We start from the raw sequence: 19,606 nt of genomic DNA, 5'->3' as shown, positions 1-19,606 counted from the left end.
TATGAAAGATACCCTGTTTCCTGGGATGTATGAGGAGAAAAAAAAAAAAATATATATATATATTTTCAGTAAAATCCTTTTCTTGGACATCACAGGACACCAGGGTGTGTCCCTCCCATCTTCGTTACTTGTTTCATAGCTTGCTACAAACTTGAAGCAATGTCTAGCCCGGACAGGGGTTTTTCTGCCTTTTTTTTTTTTTTTGCCATTGTCCAGTCACCTGAAGGTGGCAGCATAACCTATCTAATAAAGATGAAACGTCCTGTGATGTACTCCAAGAAAAGGATTTTACAGGTAAACCAAAAATTATATTTCTTTATTGTATATCATGGGACACAGAGCACCATAGTAATCACTATGTGGGTATATAGGCACCTTCAGGTGATGGACACTGGTATACCCAGTACAGGAAGTTCACTCCCTATATAACCCCTCCTTCTACCAGGAGTACCTCAGTTTTTTTTTCACTAGTGTCTAAGGTGTTGGTCACGAGTGAAGATGTGCTCTGAGGAGCTCCAGGAGGGATCGATGCTGGCTTTAAATAACCTCCACAGACCGGATCCATCCAAAGTACCACTGAGGCCAAGGTGGATGGTACCCAAGCCTCGTATACGAAGCACAAGGTTTTGCCTGTAACGCCTCTTTGCAGGGCTGGACCCAGGGATTTTTGGTCATGCTCACATGACCTAAAGTTTTTCCTGTGGGGTGCTGTACAGGTTCAAGGGAGTGGAACCCCGATAAAAAGGGACCCGGTCCTTGAAGGTTTGCTAAACGCAGCCTACCGTGATGGGTGACATTTTTGGATCTGTCTGACTTCAGCAGTATCCTACGGTAAGGGTAAGGTAAGGGAAGAAGCCTAGGAACTGTAAAAAGTCCACCTATGTTTTTTTTTTTTTTCTTCCATGAGTAAAATGTTGTCATGCCTTAAAGCCTCCACTAGAGGGAGTAAATGCACATACCTTAGTACGTTGCTTCACAGTCCGCTCAGTGTCTCAGCTAACAGCATGTGTGGGGTCTCAGCAAGCCATGGGGGATTCCTCATCCAGAGAACAGCATATTTGCTTTCCTCCCCTGGGGGAAGGGAGGTACAACAGTAGCTGAGTCTCCAGTGATCGAAGCCGTTTGCGCGGACTGCGGCTAGTTTAAACAGAAAGGAGGACATTTTGAATGACCGGGGGCTTGGCTTAAGGTGTGGCGCCATGTGCAAGATGTAAGTCCACGAGGAGCACACAGCGCTGGGGATAAACAGACACACTTCCCAGCTAACAGCTGCAGTCTGGCACACAGGAACGCTGGGAGCACATACAGGCATTTCCAGTACAGGACATAACATTTATAGTCAGCACCAAAGATGAACTTTATTGGCAGCATTGTTTTTGCTAGACTATTGCTCAGCAAGTTGTGCATTTACCTAGTGCCTTTGCTTTTCGTGCTCAGCACTAGAAAGACAGCACAAAGGTACCAAAGGGCCTAGACAGAAGATTAGCAGCTTTAATCGCATCCTCCATCCAAAAGGATAGGAAGCGTGTTAGATCCCCCTCCCCTACCTTAGATCAGGGATCAGTGGCTACAGGTGAGGTGTTACCCCTAGGCGATCAAGAGGAAAGGCAAACTGATTAATCCTCTGTAGAGGAGACAATGGTGGATGAACCTTTTTCAGCCTCGCAATCTGACAAAATTGCTGGTACAATCTCTTACGGAGATGGTTTGTTCCACTTTCAAGCTACCCCTAACGGAGTCAGCTGAAAATTCTATTTCTTCTTTAGGTTCCTCAAAAACATTTACAGCCTGGGTTCACTCGGATAAGCATTTTCTCCCTCCAAAGAGATTCACAGCACTCTATCCCATGGAGAAGAAAAAATTCACCAAAAAATGGAATGTACTTGCAATTGACGCTGCAATTTCCAGTGTGACTAAAAGTCTAACTTGTCCAGTAGAGAATGCACAAATGCTTAAGGATCCAACAGCTAAAAAGTTGTAATTCCTGTTAAAATCCTCTTCTTTTTTTTTTTCCTTGGCAGGTGCCATTACTCAGCCTGCAGTTGGGCAATATGCATCTGTCAGTCCCTAAAGGACCATTTTAGACAGGCTCATTATGAAGAGCCCCCTCCCCCCCCCGCCAGAGTGGGGGGAAGACTTCTGCAATACTCAGAAGTTTGGTAAAAGAAAATTCAGGACAGATGGGTCATGTCCATGGTATCTTTAGGATACAAGCTAGAATTTCGGGAGTTTGCACAGTCTCGTTTTCTAAGATCAAACATTCCCAAAGATCCAGGGAAAAGGCTATATCTGTTTCGGGCACTAGACCGATTACTGGCTCAGGGGGTAATCATACAAATCCCCATAGAAGAGCAAGGTTTGGGGTTTTATTCAAACCTCTTTACGGTACCAATACCAAATGGAAATGTCAGACCCATTCTAGATCTAAAGCATCTAAATCCATTCCTGAAGATCCGCTCCTTTCGCATGGAGTCGATCAGGTCCGTGGTGTCTATTTTACTAGGAAGAGAACTTCTGGCATCTATCGATATAGGGATATGCAGATATGCATCCCTGATATTTCCTGCTCACCAAAGGTTTCTGCGTTTTGAGGTCGAACAGCAGCATTTCCAGTTTGTAGCCTTGCCCCTCTGGGCTACCTACAACCCCCCGGGTGTTTACAAAAGTCCTGGCCCCACCTCTAGCCAGGTTAAGGGCTCAGTGCCAGTTCACACTCCCGCGACTTGGGATCCGACTTGTCAGACCGCAAGTCGCTTGACATTAGAAATTACATTCAAGTGACTGAGAGCCGTCTTAATGAATGCTACTGAAGTCGCTCCGACTTCACAAAAGGTTCCTGTACTACTTCAAGGCGACTTATAGGCGACTTGTACCCATAGACTTCAATGCAAGTCACCTACAAGTCGGATCATGGTCTATATACAAGTGACTTAACAGGAACAACAGAATTTGCACAGCTTGCAGGCAGCCCTCCTCCTTCCCACACAAAGATCACTTCCTGGCTAACCTTATCTCTGGGTAGTGAAGTAGTGAGTGTGAAGTGAGAAAAACCTTTTTGTGTGCATCATGTCATCCAGAGGCCACAGAGAAGTACATCACAGGGAGCCAGTGGACAACGAGTCTCTAATCAGACTTGTGCGGCAGCAGCCATGCATTTATAATAAGCGAGATCACAACTACAAGGATCAGTCCAAGAGGGATAGTGCTTGGCTTGAGATTTGTCAACTGACCATAGAAGATTGGGAAGCAATGTTGCCGACCGACCGTAGTGACAAATGTAAGTTTAACCTTTTAATTTATTTTGTTATCCATGTGTTCTGCACTGACATAGTTGACTAGGCATGATGGTAATTGTAGTTCTAGAACAACTGGAGGACCAGAATATGGAGAACCCTGGTGCATTCTTTCACTGATGTTAACTTCTAGTGCAGGGGTCTCAAACCGGCAGCCCTCCAGCTGTTGCAAAACTACAAGTCCCATGAGGCATTGCAAGGCTGACAGTTACAAGCATGACTTCCACTGGCAGAGGCATGATGGCACTTGTAGTTTTGCAACAGCTGGAGGGCCGCCAGTTTGAGACCCCTGTTCTAGTGTTAATACATGTAGATAATGATCAATATCCACCAAAATGATTGCTTTTATTATCACAGTTTATGTAAAATGTAACCAAAATATAGTTTTTAAAACATAAAAGGACAGACTACATAGCATGAAAACATTAGAACGTTAATAACGTCAGACTTTATAGAACTTTACAGAAAAAGAAACATTAGCAATTTATATATTTAAAGAAGTGAGCAATGCAGTTAGGAAATGGCGTCCAATTGCCATTCTAATTCTCCGGCCGGTGAAAGAGTATGAAGCTAATTTTTGTCGAACAGTGGCACCATCGCAGGATCCCCTTGTAGCACTGAGGTGTGCACTTTCCAAGTCATGCATAAGGGAATCCTCAAAACGGTACCCGTCAGGTAGCCGGACAAAATTGTGCAGCACGCAAGCTGCTTTGACAGCAGTAATTGCATTTTCAATGTTTAATGCAATAGGCATATGTACTGTAACAAATGCCATTTATTGGCAAGAATTCCAAAAGTGCACTCGACCACCCTTCTTGCCCTTGTTAGACGATAATTAAAGACTTTCTTAGGAGTAGTCAGGTTCCTATTGGAGTAAGGCCTCATTAGGTGTTGCGCCAATGCAAAAGCCTCATCTATGACAACCACATAGGGTATTGGGGGTTCAGTCGTGCCAAAGGAGGAATTTGAAAAAAGTATGTGAATCGCAGCTACTACCGTAGGATCCTATATATAGGTTGAAGAAGCAGTTTGCATCGGCAACAGCAAGAAGTACAAATGAACAATATTTTTTGTAATTGAAGAACATACTTCCGCTACCAACAGGCTTAACGACACGCACATGCTTCCCATCTATAGCTCCAATGCAATTTGGGAAATTGCACCGACTCCAAAATAGTTTTGATATATCACGCCAATTATCTTGTGTAGGCCTCTTCATAACTATGTTAAGCACATCCCATAAGATTTGGCAGGTTTCTTGGATGATGTAGCTGATTGTTGACCTACCCACCATGAACTCCTAATGTAGGCTAACCAGGGAATGACCGGTTGCCAGGTTCCTGAAAGACAAAATACATAAACCATTATGTTCCTATTTATGTTTTGCAGTATCCATATTACAAATCCGTTGGAATGGTTTGCGCGGCTGCTTTAATTCGCTGCCTCCGCAAAATTAATGAGGCCAGGAGTGGGTCTGGAGGCAAAAGAGTGGTACCCTATTTTCATGCTGCTGAACTGGAGTTTATGCGGCCTTTCCTGCATCTGAGAGAGTAAGATAACATCTTTCATATTTGTAAAGTGATACTATACAATTCTACAAAGAAGGGGGTGCTGAACTGTGCCTTATATGTTTAATGCAGAACACAATCCAGTTGGAAAGTCAGTGATGAAGGACAGGATGCATCGCAGGAGGCAGCATCACAAGAAGTAGGAGGCTCGCTGTCCTTGGATCATCCTTTGCTGCTGGAAGAACAGGAAGAAGCACAAGAGAGCAACCAGAGAGAGGCTTCTAATATCAAGCACCCAGCTGAGCCTATCCGGCTCAGAAGTCAGAGAAGGAGTAGACCGCCAAGGGGAAGGGACACTCAAAATATCGACAGATTCGCCAAACTGGTCGATCGGATGAATGAGAAATTAGATCAACTACATTCTGAAGACCATGGGTTTGGACTCATGGTCGCCGGAATGCTTCAAAAAGTTCCGCAGGAGCGTAAAAACGAAGTCAAGAAGGCAGTGATGGACTTCCTGGAAGAAAGTATTATTAAAGTGGTTGTAAACCCTTACAACACACTTTGACCTACAGGTAAGCCTAGATTAAGGCTTACTTGTAGGTCCAAGAAATATCTCCTAAACCTACACGGTTTAGGAGATTTTTACCGAAAGCCAGGCACCGCTGTCTACGGCACATGCGCCGTAGACAGCGACGCACTGAGCGCGCCGCCATCAATGGCGATATGCCGCGTGGGAGTGACATCGCGGCTTCGCCTATTGACAGCGGCGGAGCGGCGAGACCCACCGAGAAGATGGATGCGCCGGACTACAGGGGACAGAGGTGACATCGCTGGCTCCTGTGTCAGGTAAGTGACACATAATGGACTACTATGCATCGTCCATTATGCTTTACCTTTGCAGGGAATGAAAGAGGAAGTAACCTCCATCAGGGTTTACTTCCTCTTGAATGATCCATCAATTCCATCCTCACCCATGTTTGGACCACCATCACCATCTAGTCCCTACTATAACTACCCAAACCCTCCACCACCCAGAACCCACCCCTACTATCCCCCTCGCTTCCGTCCCTACTCTGAGTATGGAAATGCTCTGAATCCTGCACATCCACCAATCTCCTATCCGCCTCCGTTCCCAATCCCATCATCAATTGGCACACCTGGGAACCAACCATACGGTCCTCATTTCACCAATGTACCACCAACACCGTCCCCAAGGCCTTCCGCCAGCTCTACAACTTCACCATGAGCCAGTATACCAAGATTTGTAAATAAAAATATAAAAAAAGTTCTGTTTTTTAGATATGTTGCTATATCCAGATATAAAAAATTAAAGTTGTTTTCAAAAACTAATGGATGTTTGTGTGCTAAATTTTGCAATATTTATTCAACGTTTTTTTTGAAAGAATCGTACTTACCTAGGTGGATGCAACATCGCCGCAATGATACATCTGTTCATTGCTGTTTCTTCACACAGAACTGAGTCAACATATATCGTCAATGTCTCTGTTCTCTCCTCTCCCCAAGATGAGAGCTGCTGTCTGTCAATCAGCTGCTCTGCTCCCCCACGCTACAGCTTAATCCGCCAGTTAAAGCGGAGGTCCACCCTAAAATGGACCTCCGCTCATCGGAATCCCCCCCCCCCCCCTCCGGCGCCACAATCGGCACCTTTCAGGGGGGAGGGGGGTGCAGTTACCTGGATAATCCAGGTAACTGCACCCACTTCCGGGCTAGCTCTCTGCGGAAAGGGGCGTACGTTACGCCCCTTTCCGCAAGCGCCCGCCCCCTTCAGCAAGTGCCCCGCTGCCTGCTGGGAAACACACAGCTCCCAGAGGCAGCGGGGACCGTCCGGATTGCGGCTCGCGCATGCGCAGTAGGGAACCGGGAAATGAAGCCGAAAGGCTCCATTTCCTGATTCCCATACCCAAGATGGCGGCGGCAGGACCTGACAGGCGAGCGAGCGATCGGCTTCGGGTGCCGACATCGCGGGCGCGCTGGACAGGTAAGTGTCACTATTTAAAAGTCAGCAGCTGCAGTATTTGTAGCTGCTGGCTTTTAAAAAAAAAAAAAAAAAAACGCGGAGTCCCGGTGGACTCCCGCTTTAAATCACCTTTAATCCCTTGATACTTGAACTTAGTTTTGTCAGTGTTACAAAAACAGCCATTTGAATCAATACAGCATATTTCCTTGTCCTTCTGACAAAGAAACTAGTGTTCTTGGTTTCTATATCCTTAGCAAGGAGGGTTTCGGAATGGGCTGCTCTTTCTTGTAAAGAGCCATACTTGATTATTCATGAGGACAGAGTGGTGTTATGCTCTCCAGATTTCCACCTGAACCAAGATATTGTCCTGCCATGGTTTTTCCAAAACCATTTTCCAAGGAAGGGCAGTCTCTACATTGTCTTGATTTGGGGAGAGCGGTCAAAGTCTATTTAAAGACAACTGCCCAGATTTGGAAGACTTAATGTCTCATTTGTTCTGCCAGAGGGTACTAAGAAAGGACAGGCAGCATTTAAATCCACTGTCGCTAAGTAGATTTGGCAGGCAATAATTCAGACTTATGATTTAAGGGGTAAGATTCCACCTTTTCAAGTCAAAGCACACTCTACCAGGGCGGTTAGTGCTTCTTGGGCAGTGCGTCACCAGGCCTCCCGTGGCTCAGATCTGTAAGACCGCAACCTGGTCATACTAATACTAAGAAATTAGTATTTTTATAACAGCTTACCTGTAAAATCCTTTTCTTGGAGTACATCATGGGACACAGAGATCCCTCTTTTGGGGTTTGGGTATATTGCTTTGCTACAAAAAATGAGGTACTCCTGGTAGGAGGAGGGGTTATATAGGGAGTGAACTTCTCCTGTATTGGGCATACCAGTGTCCACCACCTGAAGGTGGCCTATATAACAACATAGTGATTACTATGGCGCTCTGTGTCCCATGATGCACTCCAAGAAAATCATTTTTACAGGTAAGCTGTTATACAAATCCTATTTTTTTTTTTTTTTTTTTCATTTTGAGCAAAGTAAGGGAAGGTTATAACCCCTCAGTTTTGTTTTGTCTTTTTTTTTATTTCCCCTCACTTCCTGTCCCATAGCCAAAACAGGAAGTGGGAGTAAATCCCTCCAAAGGAAGGGAATCTCTGGTTGGCCCCAGGGTCACCAGAGATTTACCTTCTATTATTGTACTGGGGCAACCCAAAATGTGGGATTTTCCTTCACTTTCAGTGATCATAGAAAGCATGATAAATAGGGTAAATCTCGCTAACGGCAACACAGAGCGCAATACACAGGCGTTGTCAGGTGTTCTAATCCCTCTCCACTCTATCGAAAACCAAAAAAAAAAAGTGTTGCATTTACCTCTACTGTAAGTTGGTTGTCAACCAATCTATAATATAGATCATCAATTATAGCACAGTTTTGTATTTTAAACTGATTAATAATAATGGGGAATTTTCCATTGTTCACACCCTTTTTTAGGTATGAACAATGTTTAGCCTGATACTTTAGAAGCAATGGAACTAGCTTACATTTTGTATATATTTCAATTTTCAATACAGTTTGAGTGCAGCAATCCTGGACTTTTTAGTATATCTATATCTACCATATTTATCGGGGTATAACACGCACCGGCGTATATCACGCACCCCAAGTTTAGGAGGGCATTTTAAGGAAAAAGGTTTTAGGAGGGAAGTTTAAGGGGGAAAAAAATGTACATTTAAATGCCCGTCAATGCAGCCTTATCAGTGTGCATCTGCAGCCATGTCCATCATTGCAGAATGATCAGTGTCATTTGCAGCTTGCCCAGCATCATTTGCAGCTTGCCCAGCGCTGTTTGCAGCCTTGCCCATGTTTAAATATCCCGAGACCGAGCGAGCGCCACCGAAAAAGGCCGAGCGCCGCCGAAAAAGACAGAGCCATCTGCTTGGCTCCGCTCGTAGTCCCACCTCCCTGCAGTTTCTGGAGCGAGCGCTGCCGAAAAAGACCGAGCCGACTGTACTGTGTACTCGGCTTGGCTCGGCTTGCAGTCCCGCCCAGACGGCTCTGTCTTTTTCGGCGGCGCTCGGTCTTTTTCGGCGGCGCTCAGTCTTTTAGACTCAGACAGTGGGGATCGGCGTATAACACGCACCCACGATTTTCCCCCGCTTTTAAGGGGGAAAAAGTGAGTGTTATACGCCGATAAATACGGTATATCTCTCTTCTTTTTTTCACCAGAAAATAGTTTTTTTGTCAGTACGGATAATGCTCGTCTTCTCTTGTGTTTTAGGGAAAAAGAAGAGAGTCTTGAAATGGGTGCCACAGTCTCTGCTGTTGCGTCAACTTTTCCAAAGCAAAAAAAAAATCAAGTGGAATCTGAGCTTCGGCAGCAACTGCGATTACACAAGCAAATGGCCGAAGCCCAGAGGAAAGGAAATCAGAACATCAGGTTAGCAGTAAAATTCACTGGTTTCCAAAGTCCCTTTTTAAATCATATTTTCTTTGATTATTTTTTTCATGGCTGTAATCTCAAACAACAAAATATTGCAAAAACATGGCAGTAAGCTGAACTTCAGATGGAAACCAAATTTACCACCCCCATTGTAAGGGTTAGAGGCTTGCCTATGGGAACATTATGAAGCAGTTATACCCCACAGGCTTCCCACCAGCTGCACGCTTAATCTCCTGTTGCTCTGTTGGTCACAGAAATGTTTATATCATCGCGTACAATTCAGGACCAGCAGTCATGCATTGTGAGTCAAGATGCTGATGGGCCACCCACAACCTGTAGCATCAAAGAGCATCGGCTCAAGGTGTGTATCCTTGCATTTTGTGTTCCACCTTGACCAGTGGTCCCCAAACTGTGACCCGGGGGGCAGAGTCCTTTGCTTGCCTTTGTTCATCCCTTAAGGCACTATTCCTCCCCCTCACAATGGGGCGCCGTTCGTCCCACGGACCCCAGGGACGGGGCGCCGTTCGTCCCACGGACCCCAGGGACGAAGCATTGTTACTGATGGCAGGACATAGTTTGGCCCCTCTAAAGTCTGAAGTATAATTTTTTTTTTTTTCATGTTGAGCAGAGTAAGGGAATGTTATAACCCCTGAAATAATGATTAGGTGGTTATAGATTCCCCTTATTTTATATAAATATGTGTTAACATGTCTATTCCTATAATTAGCTAATCTAGCAAAGCTCTGATATAGTTAATGTTTATGGTACAATAATAAGGTTGGCTATTAAAAATAAACACTGCTTAAATAAACAAGGGTCTTATTTATTTCCCAAGAAAATGGGAATGCTATCATAAAACACTAAAAGAAAATATTACAGAGCATATGAAACAAAAGAACATCAATGATACTTTTATGTAAGGTCATCCGCTGTGGTCAGTATCTTTAGCTGGACTTGATGGCAAGAGAGCCATGAGGCGAAGAGGAATCTGGCCATTATTTTTAAAGCCCACTCAGACACCACCCGCTGCCAGCCTATCTAGCCATCTGTATCCACTAAGAATCTTTAAGAGGTCGTCCTTCCTAATATATTCTTCCTATGTCCATCCTCCAGGAAGCATGCTGTAATGTCCACTAGGGGCAGCAAGTCCATGAATCGCTGCTTCTGACCCGGGTCAAATCTTCAGTGATAGCTGGTCTTTGATCTTCTGTAATGCAGGCCATCGGTCATCTTAGCAGCAGTTGGTTTTGAAGCTTTTGTTTGCAGATGTGATAATCTGGCACTTCAATCTTTATTACACCAGGTGGTTTGGAGCCAAGCTCTACTCCTATACACCCATGCCAGGGGGCATGATTCTTTGTTATCAACACCCTGCTGGGTGAACGTGCTCTGTTGGCATTCCAGGCCAGTTGTAGTCAGGTTTCAACCATTCAGAAACATCTGATATTAGGACAAAAAAATGTTTTGCCTTCCAACCACCCCTCTTCTATTATTGTACTGGGGCAACCCAAAATGTGGGATTTTCCTTCACTTTCAGTAATCATAAAAAGCATGATAGGGATATTTACCCTCTCTAACGTGTTCTAATCCCTCTCCTCTATCCAAATACAGAGGCAATTATTTTTATTTGATAAAAATTAGATACATTTATATAGTCTTACAGACCTAACCAGCTCCTTGAGGGCAACCATAATGCAGATGCAGACCCTGATGAGATGGCATTTGACACCACTTTTGTAATCTAACCACCTAGACTCCTGTCTGCAGTTCGATGGTTTGGTAGGCATATTGCCTTATGGCACCCGAATGTAAATCATTTACTGAATATAAGGGAATGGGACAGACAAATTCTAGAATGTCTTATCAGGGGGAGAACAATTTGTGTTTTTTCAAACTTGCTGTTTGCTTCCCTGAGAAATTGTGAAAGAGTTTTTGCGACATTGATGTGATGAAAAACTTTTATACCTAATCCTTCTACAAGCTAAAATATCAGTGATTAGATATTAAAAAAGCAAACCATGGTAAAATAAATTGATTCTTACAGAAATGTTACTGTAGTCTGGGAAAAGTCAGAGCTCCTTTATTCAGGTCAGTTCCTCAAATTACTAAAGGCATCCCGGACAGTCTAAGCATTTCTCACAAGTACAGGTTTCTTTTCTGGCACTTTGGGTATTTTAGTAGGAGGGGGTTAGGTTGTTAATTGTTGGGTTTCATCTGACTGGGATGTTTTAAAGAAGAACTCCAGGTATGGTGTATTTTTACATGGTTACATTAAGCCAGCTTGGACCAATGTAACTGATTTTTAAACCTCAGCTGGAGGAAAATTAAATCGCCCTTTTGTGCCATGCAATTTCCCGCAACTAAAAACATGCAGCGGTTTCAGATGCTTGGGAGTAACATTAAGAATGAATGCATATAAAGAGTTGAAATTGAAGCGTGCCACACCACCGCTAAGAGATCCTGATACAACTTTATTCATTTCAGAGTAGCCAGCATGTTTCAGGGGTCTAAGTGCCCCCTTCATCAATGCTTGGCTGGCAACAAGTATACTGGACCTACAATAGTATTATTATTATTTTTTTCTGGCGGGAATTCAAGGCACGGGCCTAGTCAGCAGCTTGTTTGGAGTGCTTCAGTTTCAACTTTTTTTTTTTTTTAAATAAACCACCTGGTCCAGCACCAAATATGCTTCTAATTGAAGGGTTTCTGCCGGGGTGATGCATGCAAGCTTGCCGATCACCCCAGTAACACTAACACAGTGTTTCTCAAATCCAGTCCTCAGGCCCCCCCAACAGGTCATGTTTTCAGGATTTCCCTCAGATGAAACGGCTGTGGTAATTGCTAAGGCAGTGAAACTGATCAAATCACCTGTGAAAAATAATGCAAAACCTGAAAACATAACCTGTTGGGGGGGCCTGAGGACTGGATTTGAGAAACACTGCACTGACAGTTGATGGTCAGCATTAGGTAGATAACAGACAATTCTGCTAAATAGCAACGTTCCCCATTTTATTCTCTAGGTTAAATGCTACAAAATATATAACAAAAAGTTACATCGAAAAAAAAAAAGAAGGGACAAATAGTCTAGTTCATATGTGTAGATTCACATATAGCATATGTACTTGCCTTGCAATTGAGATCCGGGTATAGTTGAAAAACTTGTACTCAAAAACACGCAAATTTTCATACATGGCCCAAAATTGGCCTCTGTTATCTCTATTAGCAATAATTGGATGGATCCGTCTTCTTCTCATCCTTCGCTTCCTCTCTTCCTCCTCTTCCATTACTACTGCCACACCAGCTGTTACTACAGCTGTCATTAAATAATGCAAAGAGAACATTGTGGTCACAGGACACAGACACGGAACAGGGAAGCAGGAAGAGAACAGGAATAACAATGATGTCACAAGAGCTGATTAGCTCTGGTTGGCCACAGGTAAAGTCTCCTGTGCTTGAGGCGTCTTGAAGTTGTGTTGTAAGTCGTTCGCAGTCGCCTCGATAAGTCGCGCACAAGTCGTGTCAACCCTGTGTGAACCAGCGCTCTGGGCATAGCAGTCTTGGGGTACCTAGATGAACTGTTGCTAATTGACCAGTCGGTAGCTCGTTTGGGGCAAAGCGTGTGCATTACAACCAGTTACCTGGAAAGTCTGGGTTGGATTCTCAACCTAGAGAAGTCTTCCTTGATATCGCTACAAAAGGCTGGCGTACTTGGGTCTGATCATAGACACAGCCCAGAAAAAGGTGTTCTTGCCTCAGGCAAAGATCATCTGCATAAGAGAGCTGGTGCGGATGGTCAGATCAAAAAGAGATCCCTCCATTCGCCTTTGCATGGGGTTGCTAGGAAAAATGGTGGCTTCATTCAAAGCGGTTCCCTATGCCCACTTCCATTCGAGACCGTTGCAAAACAGTATCCTGTCTGCTTGGAACAAAACTGTTCAAGCTTTAGATTTGCCAATGCGGCTGTCCCCAAGGGTGTCCCAAAGCCTCAGTTGGTGGTTACTAACCCAGAATCCACTGAAAATAAGATCCTTCAGACCAGTTATCTGGAAAGTGGTAATGACAGATGCCAGCTTTTCAGGTTGGGGGCAGTACTAGAGAAGACAACTGTCCAGGGACAGTGGTCAAGAACTGAAAAAGCCTTGCCCATCAACATCCTAGAGATTCGGGCAGTGCGCCTGGCTCTAAAGGCCAGGACTTTCAGGTTATGGGATTGTCCTGTCCGTTACAATCCGGCAATACCGCAGCTGTGGCCTATATCAATCACCAAGGGGGCACCAAGAGTCTTGCAGCACAGAGAGAGGTGAACCATATTCTATCTTGGGCAGAAAGGAGTGTTCCGTGCCTATCGGCAGTCTTCGTTCTGGGATTGGAGAATTGGCAGGCGGACTACTTGAGTTGCCAGCAGTTATTCCCAGGGGAATGGTCTCTTCACCCTGACATTTTTCGGGCTGTTTGCCAAAGATGGGGGACCCTGGACATTATATCTTCTAGAGTCCAGATTCAACATGAAGTTAGTCAACTTTGTGTCCAGGACAAGGGATCCACTCGCATGCGGAACGGATGCCTTAGTGAACCTGTGGGATTAGTTCCCACTGATTTTATGCATTCCCCGCTATTCAGTTGCTGATTTCTTTGCAGGATCAAGCTGGAAACAAAGCCGGTAATTCTGGTACCCTCAGCATGGCCCAGAAGATCCTGGTTTGCAGAAATCGTAAAGATGTTGGTGGAGGATCCATGGTCCCTTCCACTACGGCCAGACCTAGTCTCACAGGGGATGATATTCCATCCTACCTTACGAACGCTAAATTTAACGGCTTGGCTATTGAAACCCCACATTCTGAGAAAACATGGGCTTTCTGGGTCAGTTATCTCTACTTTTGATTTATTGCAAGGAAGCCAGCTTCCAGAACTATATATTATGGAGTCTGGAAGGCTTATGTTTCCTGGTGTGAATCCAAGGGTTGGCACCCTCTGAGGTATATCATAGGCAGAATTCTTGCCTTTCTACAAGAGATGCAGTTGGCCTTGAGTACGATTAAGGTCCAAGTCTGATTTATTGGCCTTATTTCAAAGACCGCTTGCTACACATTCTTTAGTCTGGGGTTTTATACAAGTGGTGATACAGCTTAATTCGCCAGTTAAATCACCTTTAAACCCTTGGTACTTGAACTTAGTTTTGTCAGTGTTACAAAAACAGCCATTTGAATCAATACAGCATATTTCCTTGTCCTTCTGACAAAGAAAATAGTGTTCTTGGTTTCTATATCCTTAGCAAGGAGGGTTTCGGAATGGGCTGCTCTTTCTTGTAAAGAGCCATACTTGATTATTCATGAGGACAGAGTGGTGTTATGCTCTCCAGATTTCCACCTGAACCAAGATATTGTCCTGCCATCGTTTTTTCCAAAACCATTTTCCAAGGAAGAGCAGTCTCTACATTGTCTTGATTTGGGGAGAGTGGTCAAAGTCTATTTAAAGACAACTTCCCAGTTTTGGAAGACTTGATGTCTTATTTGTTCTGCCAGAGGGTACTAAGAAAGGACAGGCAGCATTTAAATCCACTGTCGCTAAGTGGATTTGGGAGGCAATAATTCAGATTTAAGGGGTAAGATTCCACCTTTTCAAGTCAAAGCACACTCTACCAGGGCGGTTAGTGCTTCTTGGGCAGTGCGTCACCAGGCCTCCCATGGCTCAGATCTATAAGACCGCAACCTGGTCATACTAATACTAAGAAATTAGTATTTTTATAACAGCTTACCTGTAAAATCCTTTTCTTGGAGTACATCATGGGACACAGAGGTCCCTCTTTTGGGGTTTGGGTATATTGCTTTGCTACAAAAAAAATGAGGTACTCCTGGTAGGAGGAGGGGTTATATAGGGAGTGAACTTCTCCTGTATTGGGCATACCAGTGTCCACCACCTGAAGGTGGCCTATATAACAACATAGTGATTACTATGGCGCTCTGTGTCCCATGATGTACTCCAAGAAAATAATTTTTACAGGTAAGCTGTTATACAAATCCTATTTTTTTTTTTTTTTCATTTTGAGCAAAGCAAGGGAAGGTTATAACCCCTCAGTTTTGTTTGTGTCTTTTTTTTTGTTTGCTTTTTTTTTTGCCATCTGTGTCCCATTGGGGAGATTTCCCCTCACTTCCTGTCCCATATCCAAAACAGGAAATGGGAGTAAATCCCTCCAAAGGAAGGGAATCTCTGGTTGGCCCCAGGATCACCAGAGATTTACCTTCTATTATTGTACAGCGCCTAGAGGCGATTCAGTTCGCATTGTGCGCTATACAAGTATTTCATTCATTCATTCATTCATTCATTCATACTAGGGCAACCCAAAATTTGGGATTTTCCTTCACTTTAGTGATCGAAGAAAGCATGATAAATGGGGTAAATATCGCTAACGGCAACACAGAGCGCAATACAAATTTGTCAGGTGTTCTAATCCCTCTCCACTCTATCCAAAACCAAAAAAAAAAAACTGTTGCTTTTACCTCTACTGTAAGTTGGTTGTTAACCAATCTGTGCTATAATTGATGATCTATATATATTTTTGTATTTTAAACTGATTAATAATAATGGGGAATTTTCCATTGTTGGTTCACACCCTTTTTTAGGTATGAACAATGTTTAGCCTGATACTTTAGAAGCAATGAAACTAGCTTACATTTGTATATTTTGTATATATTTCAATTTTCAATACAGTTTGAGTGCAGCAATCCTGGACTTTTTAGTATATCTATATCTCTTCTTTTTTTTTTTTCACCAGAAAATGTTTTTTGTCAGTACGGATAATGCCCGTCTTCTCTTGTGTTTTAGGGAAAAAGAAGAGAATCTTGAAATGGGTGCTGCAGTCTCTGCTGTTGCGTCAACTTTCCCAAACCAAAAAAAAAATCAAGTGGAATCTGAGCTTCTGCAGCAACTGCGATTACACAAGCAAATGGCCGAAGCCCAGAGGAAAGGAAATCAGAACATCAGGTTAGCAGTAAAATTCACTGGTTTCCAAAAAGTCCCTTTTTAATTCATATTTTATTTGATTATTTTTTTCATGGCTGTAATCTCAAACAACAAAATATGGCAAAAACAACATGGCAGTAAGCTGAACTTCAGATGGAAACCAAATTTACCACCCCCACTGTAAGGGTTAGAGGCTTGCCTATAAGAACATTATGAAGCAGTTATACCCCACAGGCTTCCCACCAGCTGCACGCTTAATCTCCTGTTGCTCTGTTGGTCACAGAAATGTTTATATCATCACGTACAATTCAGGACCAGCAGTCATGCATTGTGAGTCAAGATGCTGATGGGCCACCCACAACCTGTAGCATCAAAGAGCACCGGCTCAAGGTGAGTATCCTTGCATTTTGTGTTCCACCTTGACCAGTGGTCCCCAAACTGCGACCCGGGGGGCAGAGTCCTTTGCTTGCCTTTGTCCATCCCTTGAGGCACTATTCCTCCCCCCTCACAACGGGCGCCGTTCGTCCCACGGACCCCAGGGACAAAACATTGTTAATTTTTTTTCATTTTGAGCAGAGTAAGGGAATGTTATAACCCCTGATATAATGATTAGGTGGTTATGGATTCCCCTTATTTTATATAAATATGTATTAACATGTCTATTCCTATAATTAGCTAATCTAGCAAAGCTCTGATATAGTTAATGTTTATGGTACAATAATAAGGTTAGCTATTAAAAATAAACACTGCTTAAATAAACAAGGGTCTTATTTATTTCCCAAGAAAATGGGAATGCTATCATAAAACACTAAAAGAAAATATTACAGAGCATATGAAACAAAAGAACATCAATGATACTTTTATGTAAGGTCATCCGCTGTGGTCAGTATCTTTAGCTGGACTTGATGGCAAAAGAGCCATGAGGTGAAGAGGAATCTGGCCATTATTTTTAAAGCCCACTCAGACACCACCCGCTGCCAGCCTATCTAGCCATCTGTATCCACTAAGAATCTTTAAGAGGTCGTCCTTCCTAATATATTCTTCCTATGTCCATCCTCCAGGAAGCATGCTGTAATGTCCTTTAGGGGCAGCAAGTCCATGAATCGCTGCTTCTGACCCGGGTCAAATCTTCAGTGATAGCTGGTCTTTGATCTTCTGTAATGCAGGCCATCGGTCATCTTAGCAGCAGTTGGTTTTGAAGCTTTTTGTTTGCAGATGTGATAATCTGGCACTTCAATCTTTATTACACCAGGTGGTTTGGAGCCAAGCTCTACTCCTATACACCCATGCCAGGGGGCATGATTCTTTGTTATCAACACCCTGCTGGGTGAACGTGCTCTGTTGGCATTCCAGGCCAGTTGAAGTCAGGTTTCAACCATTCAGAAACATCTGATATTAGGACAAAAAAATGTTTTGCCTTCCAACCACCCCTCTTCTATTATTGTACTGGGGCAACCCAAAATGTGGGATTTTCCTTCACTTTCAGTAATCCTAGAAAGCATGATAGGGATATTTACCCTCTCTAACGTGTGCTAATCCCTCTCCTCTATCCAAATACAGAGGCAATTATTTTTATATACATAGTTGCATAGCTCCAAGCTAAATCAATTTAACTGAAAAAATATACCATACCCGAACTTCTTCTTTAACCACTTCCCGACTGCCTCACACCGATATACGTCAGCAGAAGGGAACGTACAGGCAGAATCACGAACCCTTATATTGCCCTTTAAGAGTCTGCGTGCCCGCAGAGAGTCTGGTCATGGGTCCCGCGGACTCGATCGCCGCGGGGATACCCGCGATCGCCTCACGGAGAGGAAGAACGGGGAGACAAGCATCTCCCTGTTCTGCCTAGCAACAGTGACGCCGATCTCTGATCCCTGTGATTGGAGCAGAGATCAGTGATCAGTAAAACACAGCCACGCCCCCCACAGTTGGCAACACGCTCCTAGGACACACTTAACCCCTACACTGCCACCTAGTGGTTAACCCCTTCACTGCCAGTGCCATTTACACAGGAATCTGCGTTTTGTATAGCACTGATTGCTGTATAAATGACAATGGTGTCAAAAATGTCCGATGTGTCCGCCATAATGTCGAAGTCGCGATAAAAATTGCAGATTGCCGCCATTTAAAAAAAATTATATATATATATATATATATATATATGTATATGTGTGTGTGTGTGTGTGTGTGTGTGTATATATATATATATATATATATATATATATATATATATATATATGTGTATGTATGTGTGTGTGTGTATATATATATATATATATATATATATATATATATATATATATAATATGTGTGTGTGTGTGTGTGTGTGTGTATGTATATGTATATATATATAATGTGTGTATGTCATAAAACTGTCCTCTATTTTGTAAATGCTATAACTTTTGCGCAAACCAATAAATCGCTTATAGCGTTTTTGTTTTCTTACCAAAAATATGTAGAATACGTATCGGCCTAACCTGAGGAAAAAAATAGTTTTTTTTTTTATATATTTTTGGGGGATATTTATTATAGCAAAAAGTAAAAAATAATGCTTTTTTTTATTATTCAAAATTGTCATTCTTTTTTTTTTTTTTAGTTTGTTTATAGCGCAAAAAATATCAAATACCACCAAAAGTAAGCTCTATTTGTGGGAAAAAAAAGGGCGTCAATTTTGTTTGGGAGCCACGTCGCACGACCGCGCAATTGTCAGTTAAAGCAACGCAGTGCCGAATTGCAAAAAGTGCTCTGGTCAGGAAGGGGGTAAATTCTTCCGGGGCTGAAGTAGTGAAGGCCAGGTTCACAATTGTGCAGGTGGTTGTGGGTGAGGGACAGCATGTAAATCGTTTCTATTCCTGCGCCTGGAACCACCCGCAGCCAAACTGCTGCTGTTTTGCAAATGTGCACCTCCAAACATCTGAAACCACAGCCTATTTTAGGTTGCAGGTGCGTTTTGAAAACTGGGCAGGAACCTTTTTCCTGCATGAAACGCAGCTGCAGCAGCCCAATCAGTTGAATAGGATGCCGTGCCTGCGCAAACGTGACCTTGGATGCAAAATGTCTTCAAGTCCAATTGATTTGATTTGCTGTCACTTGAAGGATCAGTCAATCCTTTACTTCTAAGTAAGGATGACTTCACATTGTATATAAAGTATTTACATGGTATAGTTACATTTTATACTTTATTATGACAGTGGGGAAGTGTAATTGTGTCTTCTGTTTTAAAAATGCAAAACTGCATTTTTTTACCACTGGGTGTCACTGTTGCTCTGTATCTTGTGGAGGTCCTAGATCTTCTCCATAAATTGCTTTTGAAGTAAAGATTTTAGCGAGCAGATTAACACTCCCATGAAATAAAGTTACATCTGGGAATATAGATGGGTTTGGGCCTCATTCTCTTTCACTGTTTGATATATGG

At 43.2% G+C, this 19,606-nt stretch overlaps 1 protein-coding gene across 2 annotated transcripts in view; it reads left to right on the top strand.

The window, feature by feature from the left end:
• The window catches only part of MRPS31 (mitochondrial ribosomal protein S31), a 163,324-nt gene that overhangs the window by 19,552 nt on the left and 124,166 nt on the right, over nt 1-19,606 (top strand). The window contains exons 3-4 of one of the 2 annotated variants that reach the window (XM_077484198.1): nt 9,064-9,222; nt 16,048-16,206. In XM_077484198.1, coding sequence (XP_077340324.1) covers nt 9,064-9,222; nt 16,048-16,206 — 318 coding nt within the window. The remainder of the gene's footprint in view (nt 1-9,063; nt 9,223-16,047; nt 16,207-19,606) is intronic. The other variant, XM_077484199.1, reaches the window with a different exon arrangement.

The sequence above is a fragment of the Lithobates pipiens genome, unplaced genomic scaffold (assembly GCF_037356315.1).
Source record: "Lithobates pipiens isolate NorthernLeopardFrog02 unplaced genomic scaffold, aLitPip1_a1.2 Scaffold_16, whole genome shotgun sequence".
Lineage (NCBI taxonomy): Eukaryota > Metazoa > Chordata > Amphibia > Anura > Ranidae > Lithobates > Lithobates pipiens.
This window is presented reverse-complemented; position numbering and strand designations above follow the sequence as displayed.